Source organism: Carlito syrichta, unplaced genomic scaffold (assembly GCF_000164805.1).
Source record: "Carlito syrichta isolate Samal-C Ts95f unplaced genomic scaffold, Tarsius_syrichta-2.0.1 Scaffold287760, whole genome shotgun sequence".
Classification (NCBI taxonomy): Eukaryota; Metazoa; Chordata; class Mammalia; order Primates; family Tarsiidae; genus Carlito; species Carlito syrichta.
Genome location: NW_007231856.1, coordinates 43639 through 56363, shown reverse-complemented (window position 1 = coordinate 56363; position 12725 = coordinate 43639). Strand labels below are relative to the sequence as shown.

Below are 12725 nucleotides of genomic sequence, written 5' to 3'. Positions count from 1 at the left end.
TACCACATTTTTTTAATCCAGTCCTCTTTTGCTGGGCAGCATGGTTGTTTCCAGGTTCTTCTTAGGCCAGATACTTTGTATCGATAGTGGCCGGGAGAGGAAGCTAGGGAGTGGCACCTGTCAGGTAAGGAAGAGGAAAGGACTGAGACTGTGGACTTGTTTTCAGGGAGGCTGTTGGTTGGCATGAAGGTGTGGCAGCTGGGTGAGTTCCTGCAAGTTTGCGTCTGATTTCCTCTGGGCTGGGTTGTGACTCCCCGTGAGGGCTGGATTGTTGGACACTTCTGGGGGCTCTGCTGCAACCACTTTCTGTTGTGCTAGAAGTTTATTTCATCCAGAGCCACTGGGTAGCCCACTGCATGGTTCCTTTGCTGCTGGCCTGAGCAACCACCCCGTGTAGCTGGGTCCAGAATGCTTGCTTTCCGCCCTTTCCTACTGTGCCAGAGGGATGGCCACAGGGTCTAGGAACCAAGGAGGAAGCAGGGGTGCCAACCGGGGGCCTACCCTCATTCACAGCCCAAGGCAGGCACTTCCTGCACTTAAACATGCAAGCACATGTCCGACACGCATGAATAGGCACAGCCCTTGGGAGACCTGCAGCACTCAGCCACAATGACTTCAAAGCACAAAACCATGAAGAAAAACAACTAAGTACTTTTGTTTTTAATCTGCACTCACTGTGGATTGTATGCCTCAGACCAGCCCAACCTAGGGACTGGAGTGACATTTCTATGAGCCCCTTGTGCTGCTTTTTAATATGATATTCTTTGCTCAGAAAGGAAATGGTATTTCTCTTCCCGCTTCCCTGTTCCCACCCCACCCCTTAGGGATTCCCCTGACTTAGGGAAAATCCCAACACCTAATAAGTTGAGGAGAGGAGTAGAAAGCAGCTTGCCTTCCACCCACACATTTTTTCCCACCCAGGTTTGGTGTGCCAGCTAGAAACACTCTTCTGTGTAATAAACAAGTGATTCTGTCCATTCACTTCAGCATCATGTCCTCCTCCTTTTCTCCTGCTCTGAGAAGACAGCCCTGAGCTTGCCTGGCAGGTACCTCCAGCCCTGACTTCAGCCTCCTCTCAGACTTTTGCATCCATACCTTCTATTTCTGGCCTTCGGCCTCTGGTTTTCTTGGCCTATGGCCCAAGATTTCTATTGCTAGTATCCATGCATCTACCTATGCCTTTTAGGTGACCTTAGGAATGGGCAGGATGCTGAAATGTTTTTTGAGGCTAGAAAGTCAAGCTTAAGAATGTACTTCCAGGTTGGGCTTGATGGCTCAAGCCTGTAATCCCAGCACTTTGGGATGTAGAGGCAAGCGGATTGCCTGAGCCCAGGTTCAAGACCAGCCTGGGCAATTTGGTGAGACCTTGTCTCTACAATAAATCACCTGGTGGCACATGCCTGCGGTCCCAGTTACTTGGATGGCTGAGGCGGAAGGATCACCTGAGCCCAGCAGGTCGAGGCTGCGGTGGCCATGAGCATGCCACTGCACTCCAGCCTGGGTGACAGAGTGAGACTCCAACTCAAAAAAAATAAAAGAATATACTTCCTAGGGTACAAAAGTTGCAGTCTTGCCCATAGAGAATTTATTCCCAGCACCTCGTCAGGGGTACAGCTGATTTGCTACGCCCTTAGCCCATACTCCCATGCATGATAGGTGAGAATGGACATGGAGGAGAGAAGCTGGCCTCTTGCAAGACTGCTAGGTGAAGAGACGTGAACTGGGAGGTGTGGGCTTGCCCTGGATGAGGGTCTGCATTTCTCCTTCTCCCCCTGCAGCCCTGGCCCGCCACCGCTACATGAAGCAGGCAAAGGCCCTAGGTCCTCAGATGATGGAAAGACCCCCGTACTGGGGGGCGGACAGGAGCTCCCTGGTTTCGTCTTATCCAATGAACCCGCTGCTGCAGCGAGGTAAACCTTGCCAGAGATTTGGGGTCCGGGAGGGCAGAGGGCAAGGATAAGAGCATGGGGCTCCCCTGACACATATGGTGGGCTTCTTCATGACTGAGGGTGGGAGGGAGTGGAAGCAAGCTCAGTACCGCGACGTTTTGATGTCCTGATTCTGAGGAGCTGTGTGGGCCAGCCCTTCTGCATGTTCTGTTCTTGTTCCCATTTAGAGCTGTCCCTGCGGTCCAGCCTCCCACAGATGCCAGTGACCCAGACTGCCGCCCACCCTCCCATCCCCAATGGTGTCCTGGAGTATTTGGAGAAAGAGCTGCGGAACCTCAATCCGGCCCAGCCTCTGCCGCCTGACCTCAAAGCCAGACTCGGCCATCCCCGCAGCATGCTGTCCTCCCTGGGCTCTGAGGTCGTGGAACGCAGAATCATCCGCCTGCCCCCGCTGACCAGAGACCTGCCCTCCTCGAGGAGGACCAGCGACTCCTCGCGGCAGCAGTGGCTCACCCCAATTCCTTCCAGACCCTGGGATCTGAGGGAGGGGAGAAGGCAGCACCATTACCCTGATTTCCACCAGGAGCTCCAAGACCGGAGGCCAAAGCCTTGGGTGCTGGCAAGAAGCGAGCTGGACCCCCCGTGGAGTGGAGGGCACCGCAGCTCCAGGCCGAATGGATCGCCCCTCCCCTGGTCGGACAGGGAGAGCCTCAGCGACGGCCCCTCGTCCAGCGAGGCGCACTGGCGGCCCAGCGGCCCCCCTTTCGGGAGTCGCCATCCGGAGAGGCCCCGCAGGCCCGGCCCGCGGGAGAACCCCCAGAGGCACGGGAGGCGCAGGCACCGCAGCTACTCCCCTCCCCTGCCCTCTGGCTTCAGTTCCTGGAGCTCCGAGGAGGAGAAGGAGAGGCAGCCCCGGAGCCGGGGCCCCCGTCGCCGCTCGCACTCCCCGAACTGGCCGGAGGAGAAGCCGCCTAGCTACCGCTCGCTGGATGTCACTCCAGGCAAGAATGGCAGGAAAAAAGGGAGTGTGGAGAGGCGCTCGGTGAGCCTGGGGCATCCTGCTGAGGGTCGGGCGTGGGCAGAGAGGACCCTCCAGCCGGGATTGGCCACGGGGGGCACGGGCCGCCTCACATGCCACCGCTGACGGTGCCTCCTCCTGTTTTGCATAAATGGCATTGTGGTTTGAGGCCCTAGTGAACTATGATCGGGCCACTGCACGCAGACTAGGGGAAAAGGAGACACTGCGGGCTGGGTGGGCCTCCTCTAGTTAGAGCTAAAGGACCCAGTGAGGCCAGGGTGCCAGGCAGAGCAGAGTGCAGGGTCTCCTGGCAGTCCTGCGAGGCAGGTCCGGCAGGGTCCGGGTTCACAGATGAGGAAATGAGGCTCAGAATGGGTAAGCACCTGTGAATAGCGGGGCTGGGGCCTGAATGCAGGCCTTCACAGCTAAAGCTTGACCTCTTTTCGCAGCTGCCTTGCTTTACTTAGCAACTGTATTTCCATACCCCAAGTTAGAACATTCAGCCTGACAGAAAACGTCAAGTCAACACGCAAGACCCTGGTATATGTGAGGTTGAGGCCCTCCAAGACACATCCTGGAAAGGATCATTACACTGAGTTAAAGAAAGGAAACATAAAACTCTGATCTCCCAAATACGGGTCAAAGCTTTAGGATTTTGTGGAAAGGCAAGGTGTGGGTGGGTGCAGGTGTAGCTTACTAGCCTCAAAGCAGAACACAGGAGGATGTAGGCCTTGGAGGCCTCTGGATACAGACCTTTCCTTTTTCTTAAAGAAGATACTTTAAGCTGGCTCATAACTGTAATCCCAGCACTTTGGGAGGCAGAGGCAAGAGGATTGCCTGAGCTCAGGGGTTCGAGACCAGCCTCGGCAACATGGCAAGACCTCATCTCTACAATAAATCAAAAAAATTAGCCAGACATGGTGGTGTGCACCTGTAGTTGCAGCTACATGGAAGGCTGAGGCAGAAAGATCGCCTGAGCCTATCAAGCAGAGGCTGCAGTGGCCGTGAGCGTGCCACTGCACTCCAGCCTGGGTGACAGAGTGAAACTCTGACTAAAAAAAAAAAAAAAAGATACTCTTTTAAAAAATCTTATAATCAATACATCCAAATGACAGCGTTCCATAATGTGGCTGTTTTGCAAAGATATGCTGCCACTGTTCCAAAACGCCAATGAACTGCCTCAGAGTCAACTTGCAAGCTACCCATGAAAACCTTTTCTCTATTTGACCAATATCCTTTTCTCTTTTCGTTTGGTTGAGACAGTCAAAGGGATTAGCAGTAGGTCTGGGGAAGTTATCAGAGTAGAGGGATATTATGAAAAGAAGAATTGTAGTCTCTTACAGGCTTTGAGAGGTATATATTCTGCTGTGATTTTTTTTTTTTTTTTGAGTCGGAGTCTCACTCTGTCACCCAGACTGGAGTGCAGTGGCACACTCAAGGCCACTGCAGCCTCAACCTGCTGGGCTTAGGCGATCCCTCCGCCTCAGCCTTCTAAGTAACCGGAACTACAGGCACACACTACCACACCTGGCTTATTTTTTGATTTATGGTAGAGACGAGATCTCACCAAGTTGCCCAGGCTAGTCTCAAACCCCTGAGCTCAGGCAATCCTCTCACTGCAGCCTCCCAAAATGCTGGGATTACAGGCTTGAGCCATCACACCCAGCGATTTTTTAAAAAAAATTAATCACACATGTGGTGTGTGCAAAGATGCAGGGCTCTCAGGAGAGCCACAATGCTGCTCTTTCTAGAGCAGAACCTCAATGAGAGAGAAACTTATGAGGAAGGTAGCGGAGACCAGCACACATTTCTGAAGTAATCAATGTCAATTGCGTCATCCTCTCACAGAGGTCTCATGAGAGACAACAGTGATAGTGAAAATAGCTTCCCCTTACCAAGTGGTACTGAGCTGTAAATGTCTCATACAACATCTTATTTAATCCTCACGACAACCCTGTGAGGTTTGTACTGTTATCCTCATTTACAGATGATAGAGCTATTTCTTCCATGTTACCAGTAAGAAAATTACATCCTGAGAGAAACAGTCAAGACTGGGACAACTGCAGTTACTTTACACATATAGTGACTAAACCGTGTCTCTTCATTTTAACAGAAAAAAGTAATAATTTAAAGACCAGCTTGGGGCACCAAATCTAAACCCTATTTTCTTCTAAGTTAAATTATTTTATTTTATTGATTTTCTTTTTTTTTTTCTGAGTTAGAGTCTCACTCTGTCACCCAGGCTGGAGTGATCCTTCCACCTCAGCCTTCCAAGTAGCTGGAACTACAGGTATGCACCATCACACCTGGCTAATTGTTTAATTTATTGCGGAGATGAGATCTCGCCAAGTTGCCCAGGCTGGTCTCAAACGCTGAGCTCAGGCAATCCTTTCACCTCTACCTCCCAAAGTTCTGGGATTACAGGTGTGAGCCACCACACCTGGCCTTTTTCTTTATTTAAGTTAAATTATGTGGTATGATGACTACTTGTACACCTAATCCTGAAGTATACCCCACATCTTTAAAATAAAATAAAAAAAAAATTATGTGGTTTCTTGCAAGTGAGTGAAGGGTAAGAGGAACACCAATTATGTCCTAGATGTAATTATTGGGGATAAGGCCTTTCCAAGCCTTATTTGATTTAATCTTCACAACAATGAGGCTCCTAGAGACTGAGTGACGCGCCCAAAGCTCCTAGAGACTGAGTGACTGCCCATAGGGAGTGAAGCCAAAGTTTGAACATAGCCCTTTGTCTCTCAAGCCTGTGCCCTTTTCAATAATTCACGTCACACTGCCTCCTTAGAAAAATAAAAATATTGGGGGCCAGTGTTATTTTCTATGACATTATTGTTTTCTCATTTTCTGAAAGTATTACAGCTTTCTTTGTCATCAAGGTGTATACAACAATAATATACCACAAGTAGGCCAAATTTTCAGTTTGTAAAGTCGCTGGGCATGGTGGCTCACTCCTATAATCCCAGCACTTTGGGAAGCTGAGGCAGCAAGGGTTGCTTGAGTCTAGAAGTTTGAGAACAGCCTGGGCAATATAGCGAGACCCAGGAAGCTGAGGCAGAAGGATCACTTGAGCCTGGGAAATGAAGGCTAAGCCTTGATTGTACCACTGCTTTCTAACCTGGGCGACAGAATAAAAACCTGTCTCAAACAAAAAACAAAAAACCCACAAAAACAACAACAAAAAAATTGTAACATCACTCTTGAGAAGCAAAAATTTTGTTCAAGATTGTTGTAAAAGCCTCCTTTGTTTTGAGTCTCTTTGAGCTTATCTCCCAAAGAATTATTACTTTATCACATTCAACTTTCCATTCATATTCTGACAGTGTGACCAGAGGCTTAGGACCAAAGTTTCATGTTGCTGACTGGTTACTTTGAAGGGTACAGAGTTTTGTTTGTTTTGTTTTGTAACTTGAATTTTGAATGCCTCTATTGAGGCCAAAGTCTCCAGGGCCAAAGTCTTGCATTTCCCTCCTCTCCTTGATGAGGCTGGATGTTTTCCACACAGGTTGCCTTTCTAACCTCTGAAGTCATTGAAACTTGTAGTGAAATTCAGAGACCATCATAAAATTGGGCCTCTAGATGGTGATCTTTGATCATGTAGCACTTGAAGTTTCTGTTTACTCCTTGAATTGATAAGATACATCACTATATTTTTAAAGTAGGCTTTCAGCACTTACAGTTTACCTTAACTTTTTATAAGATATTTATCTAAAATTCATTATTTAAGGCTGGGTGCAATGGTTCATGCCTATAATCCCAGCACTTGGAAGGTTAAAGCAAGAGGGTTGCTTGAGTCAAGAGTTCAAGACCAGCCTGGGTAACATAGTGAGACTACATCTCTATAAAAAAGCAAAAAATTAGCTGGGCATGGTGGTACACGCCTGTAGTCCCAGCTACTTGGGAGCCTGAGGCAGAAGGATCACCTGAGTCTGCAGTGAGCTGTGATTGTACCAGTCTGGGTGACAGAGAATCCAACTGAAAAGAGAAAGAAAGGAAAGAATAAATAAATAAATAAATAAAAACAGAAAAAAGAAAAAGGAAAACGAAAGAGAGAGAGAAAGAAATATGTTATATAATTTTAGTATTTGTAGAATATGAATTAAACAAAAGACATTTGGTTCATATGAAAGCTTCTCTTTCAAGAGTAATGTTTAACAAATAGATATTAGCAAACAAAGGTTTTCACACAGATGATCTCATGGGAACCTAAAACAAGTAAGAACTGTATTCTGTGTGGTGCCTATGAGAACATGGAAATTATGTTGAGGGATCTCCTCCCCAGAGAGCAGCCAGGATCTTCTCCATGCGGGTCTGGTAGTCTTCTCCCTCCACTAAAGCTACAACCCCAGAAATATAAGGAGCAGAAACTTCAAGCTTTGAAAGCCAGGTGCAGTGACTCACACCTGTAATTCCAGAACTTTGGGAGGCTGAGGTGAGAGAATTGCCTGAACCCATGGGTTTGAGACCAGCCTGAGCAATTTGATGAGACCTTGTCTCTACAATAAATCACATACACACACATACACACACACACATACACACTAGCCAGGTGTGGTGGCACACGCCTGTAGTTTCAGCTACTTGGAGGACTGAGGCAGTAGGATCACCTGAGACCAGCAGATCGAGGCTGCGGTGACCGTGAGCATGACACTGCACTCCAGCCTGGGCAACACAGTGAGACTCCAACTCAAAAAAAAAGAAACTTCAAGCTTTTAATTCAGTGATTACAGACTGAGTGGCTCCTGTTCCTAGCCTCCTTTAAACTGACAATCTTTCTTCCCAGTCTTATCCTAAGGCAGCAGTCCCCAGCCTTTTTGGCATCAAGAACTGGTTTAGTGGAATACGATTTTTCCATGGACCCAGCTTGGGGTGGTGGGGATGACTTTGGGATGATAGAAGCACATTACATTTATTGTGTACTTTATTTCTGTTATTATTATGCTGTAATATTTTAATGAAATAATTCTACAGCTCACCATAATGCAGAATCAGTGGGAGCCCTGAGCTTGTTTTCCTGCAACTAGACGATTCCATCTGGGGGTGATGGGAGACAGTGACACCCGAAGTGTGTTGCTTATGTCCAGTTTTCTCTGTAATCTCGTTTTGGTTTGTGTCACTGCAGAAAACCCTGCTTCACAAAGGTAGGATGTTGGAAATGGAAGCAGGCTTTTCAGGGCTGATCCGACAGGAGATAATGCCAGCAATGGGGAGCGACTGTAAGTACAGATGAAGCTTCACTCCCCTTGCCTGCCGCCTGGCTCCTGGTGTGTGACCCAGTTCCTAACAGGCCACAGACCACTACAGGTTCCTGGCCCAGGGATTGAGGACCCCTGCCCAAGGTATTTCTGGCTGGTCCAGTACTTGGCCTGTTCTAATATAAGAGAAAACCACTGTGTTCTTTCTTTTCCAAGCAAAAATCAAACTTTTTGTAGAAAATTCCAGTGCACTCTCTCTCTTTCTCTTTTTGTTTGTTTTGTTTTGGAGATAGTATCTGGCTCTTTCACCCAGGCTGGAGTGCAAAGATGATGTCATAGCTCAGTGCTGTCTCAAACTCCTGGGCCCAAGTGATTCTCCCACCTCAGCTTCTCAAATAGCTAGGACTATAAGCATGTACCACCATGTCTAGCTAATTTTCTTATTTTTTTTGTAAAGATGGGATCTCAGTATATTTCCCAGGGTGATTCTTTTTTCCTTGATGTTTTGATTTAATTTAAAACATTATATCAGGCTTCTTTTTATTTTTTGAGTTGAAGTCTTACTCTGTCACCCAGGCTGGAGTGCAGTGGCACGCTCACAGCCATTGCAGCCTTGATCTACTGGGCTCAGGTGGTCCTTCCATCTCAGCCTTCCAAGTAGCTGGAACCACAGACACGTGCCACCACGTCTGGCTAAGTTTTGGATTTATTGTAGAGACGAGGTCTCACCATGTTGCTCAGGCTGGTCTCGAATCCCTGAGCTCAGGCAATCCTCTTGCCTCCACCTCCCAAAGTGCTGGGATTACAGGTGTGAGCCACCATGCCCAGCAGGCTTCTTAACCTTCTACTTTCGATAAAGTGTCCACTCCTTGAGTATGCCTGAGTTTTCCTTTAGCAAGCTCTGGACTAGTTCCTTTGACCTCATTTCCTTGTTTTCCTTTGTGTCAGGGCATATTTAACCAATAGCATTTTGATTAGAAACCATGACCCTAAAACTCACTTTCCTGAAAAATTGGAAACAGTTTTTTTAAATAATAGCAACATGAATGCGTGTGTGTGTGTGTGTGTGTGTGTGTGTGTGTGTGTGTGTATACCTTTCAAACATTTTTTTTTTTTTTTAGTTGAAATCTCACTCTGTCATCCAGGCTGGAGTACAGTGGCACACTCACGGCCACCCCAGCATCAACTTGCTAGTCTCCAGCGATCCTTCCACCTCAGCCTTCCAAGTAGCCAGAACTACAGGCGTGCTACCATGCTTGGCTAATTTTTAAAATTTATTGTAGAGACAAGATCTAGCCAAGTTGCCCAGGCTGGTCTCAAACCACGGGCTCAGGCAGTCCACTCACCTCGGCCTCCCAAAGTGCTGGGATTACAGACTGAGCCACCAGGCCCAACCTCAAATAGAATATTTTAGGACAGATACCTTAACTTCCTAGTTCAAATAAGAAGAGGTCACCGGCTGGGCACAGTGGCTCATGCCTGTAATTCCGACACTGTGGGAGGCCGAGCCAGGAGGATTGCTTGAGCCCAGGAATTCAAGACCAGCCTGGGCAATATAGCGAGACATCATCTCTATAAAAAATCAAAAAAATAATCAGATGTGCTGGTATGTGCCTGTAGTCCCAGCTACTTAGGAAGCTGAGGCAAAAGGATCACTCTGAGCCTAGGAGGTCAAAGCTGTGGTGAGCCATGGTCATGCCACCGCACTCCCACCTGGATGACAGAGTGAGACCCTGACTCAAAAAAAAAAAGATGAGGTCACATTCATGCACAACAACTGTAAATATTCAAAGCTTAAATAAAATTATCCCCTATAATACATAGTTAGAGAAATATGAGAAATGTAAATCGTAGTTTTTATCTTCAATGAACAAGTGGAAAAAGCCCAAAGACCAGGTAGAATAACTTTTGAAGAAAAAGCCCCTGAGTTTGATCAGGAGGAGGTAATTAGTGATCCCTGAAAAATAACTTCAGAGAAATACTAAGGTATAAAGGACTTAAGTCTGTAAGACAAGGACAGCAAAAAAAAAAAAAAAAAAAAAAAAATGGTTCAGGAGCCTTCAGATAGGAAAAAGACAACTGGGCCATGTCTTCATGAGCGAATGGTAGGGTGGTAGAGAGATGGACTGATGGATGGAACAGGGTACCTTTTACTATTCTAAAGGAGACTTGAAGATTTTTTAAAAACAGAGCAAGAGGCAAAGTGAATAAGACTGTAAGAAATTCTCAGAAATTTTAAAGGTGTTTGAGGGAGACTCTAGAAAGATAGACAAGAAGAGAAATGTAAACCTGGGGGGAAGAGACTGTTCCATGAAGAGTCCAGAAATATTTTTAGGTTTAGATCTGCTGTCCTGGCAGCTGCAACGCACTCAGGATTTGTGACTCAAGCTCACCTCGCATGTTGTATGTGTGGGTAGTTGATTCCGGCTGACTGGATTTTTTTGTGTTCTATTCCCCAGGAGAGAGACAGTTCCCATAGTGGAAGGAGTGTGGTCATTTAGTCCCCGGTCACAGCACAACTTCCGTGGCTACTTCTCAGCTCCTGTGTGTCATCAGCATCACCTAGATTTCCAGCTGACTTGGAAGGGAACTAACTGCAAGTCTGTATCTAACAGTTTTGACTTAGATTCTGAGAATCAAATAGAAGAATTTTAAAAACTAGAGTTTGAGGAATGAATGACTGTAGTTGTAGAGTTGGTTCATATTCTACATATTTACATGGTCTCTGACTGGTAATGGACCCACCTGGGATGTGAATCCTCAGGAACTTCGTAGCCTGAGTCTTTCACTAGGTCACACTGCCCAGGGCCATGGCCATTCTCCCAGTGAGAACTCAGGAACCTTTAAGAAGAAATCAAACACGTTTCAGAAGTATTATAGTTCCCATGGGAATTTGTCTCCCTCTGTGTCATATTTCGAGAGTCCGTCCATGTTTGGAATTTGTCCTGTTGCCCCCATGCCCAGTCCTGAGCATTCCTGAGGTTCTAGTCAGAGATGGCACAGGAGATACTCCAGCCATGTGCCCTCTCATGAGCCGTTTATTGTTAAGTGTAGACAATCACAGGGAAGCAGTTTTGCACCAGCCTTACTCCTGTGCCTGGTTTCCCTCTTGCTCTTTCTCCCCTTACAGCTAATTTAAATGTTCTTATATATTATGTATCTATTAAAATAACTTTACCTGTAATCCCAGCACTTTGGGAGGCTTAGGCAGGAGGATTGCTTGAGCCCAGGAGTTCGAGACCAGCCTGAGCAACATAGCATGGCCTCATCTCTACAAAAATTTTTTTTTATTAGCCAGGCATAATGGTACATGCCTGTAGTCCCAGCTACTCAAAAGACTGAATTGGAAGGCTCACCCGAGCCCAGGAGGTCTGGGTTGCAGTGATTGTGGCACTGCATTCCGGCCTGAACAACAGAGTGAGACCCCAACTGTGAATAAACAAATAAAATAACTTTAAATACTTTCTGGAGGCAACACACATAGTATGTAAATAAATAAGAAAGCAATAAAATTTACCAGGCTAAGGATTCCGCTCCAAATAAAATATCTGCTTTTCTACATTGGTACATTTGTTTGGATGAAACCTTCTTCACAAAAGCTCAGAGAAGAGCCAGGCCAAGTTGGGTGGTTTGGGAGTGACCATTCTGGCACTACTCAGCCTTTTCAGAGTTGAGGTTTCTCAAAAGAAGCATCCAGTTAGATCTTGCCACTCCAAGAGCCCCAGGAAGAAAGGGCTGTGTCCTCCCTATCATAGACTCCACCCCTCCCATTTTCCTCATCCCTTTTGGAGGCTTCATGAATCCATCTGTGTTTGATATAGAGACCTGCCCTGAGCAGACTAGAAAAAGATGGCCTGAGTGGAGGAGTGTGAATGTGTGTATGTATATGTGTATTCCTCAACAGTATTTTTATGTGCTCAATTCAAAGCCTATTGTATTGATACATCCATTTTTTCCCAGTCTCATTCATTTAATTACACATCAGACTTCTTACAGGTTTTTTTATATCCATATACAACTAGGTCTAAATTAGCAAAGTGCTGGGATTACTGGTTCCTCCTGCCCACCTCAGGATCTCTCCTCAGAAAGATTACTAGTTCCTCCTTACCCACCTATAATCCCAGCACTTTGGGAAACTGAGGCAAGAGAATTACTTGAGCTCATAAGTTCTAGACCAGCCTAGGTAACATAGCAAGACCTCGTCTCTACAAAAAAAATTTAGCCAGGTATGGTGGCACATGCCTATAGTGCCAGCTACATAGGAGGCAGAAGGATTACTTAGCCCAGAAAGTAAGGCTGTGTTGAGCTGTGATCGTGCCACTGCACTACAGCCTGGATAAAAGAGTGAGATCCCACTGCAATCAATAAGCAAAATAGTTTTTAAAAAAAAGTTTTATAGACAACGTAGACATAAAATTGAGTAGGTGAGGAAATTCTGGTCGAACAAAATGGTGTTGCCCCACTTTTTCCTGCACCTCCCTGCTAAGCACAACTTTATAAACTTTGGAGATGGCACAAGAGAAAACCAAAGGAGAATTCTGAAGGGCATTTAGAAGAAGGTAAGCTGGTTTGGGAACCTGGGACCAGAAGAGCAGCACAGAGGTGAGG

General features: G+C 46.5%; 1 protein-coding gene across 2 annotated transcripts in view; it reads left to right on the top strand.

Moving 5' to 3' along the window:
• The window catches only part of ILDR1 (immunoglobulin like domain containing receptor 1), a 40526-nt gene extending 29872 nt beyond the window's left edge, over positions 1-10654 (top strand). For both annotated transcript variants that reach the window (XM_008052984.2, XM_008052985.2), the window contains 3 exons: positions 1779-1910; positions 2117-2931; positions 10577-10654. In XM_008052984.2, coding sequence (XP_008051175.1) covers positions 1779-1910; positions 2117-2931; positions 10577-10618 — 989 coding nt within the window. In that variant the 3' untranslated portion in view covers positions 10619-10654. The remainder of the gene's footprint in view (positions 1-1778; positions 1911-2116; positions 2932-10576) is intronic.
• Positions 10655-12725: the final 2071 nt, after the last annotated feature.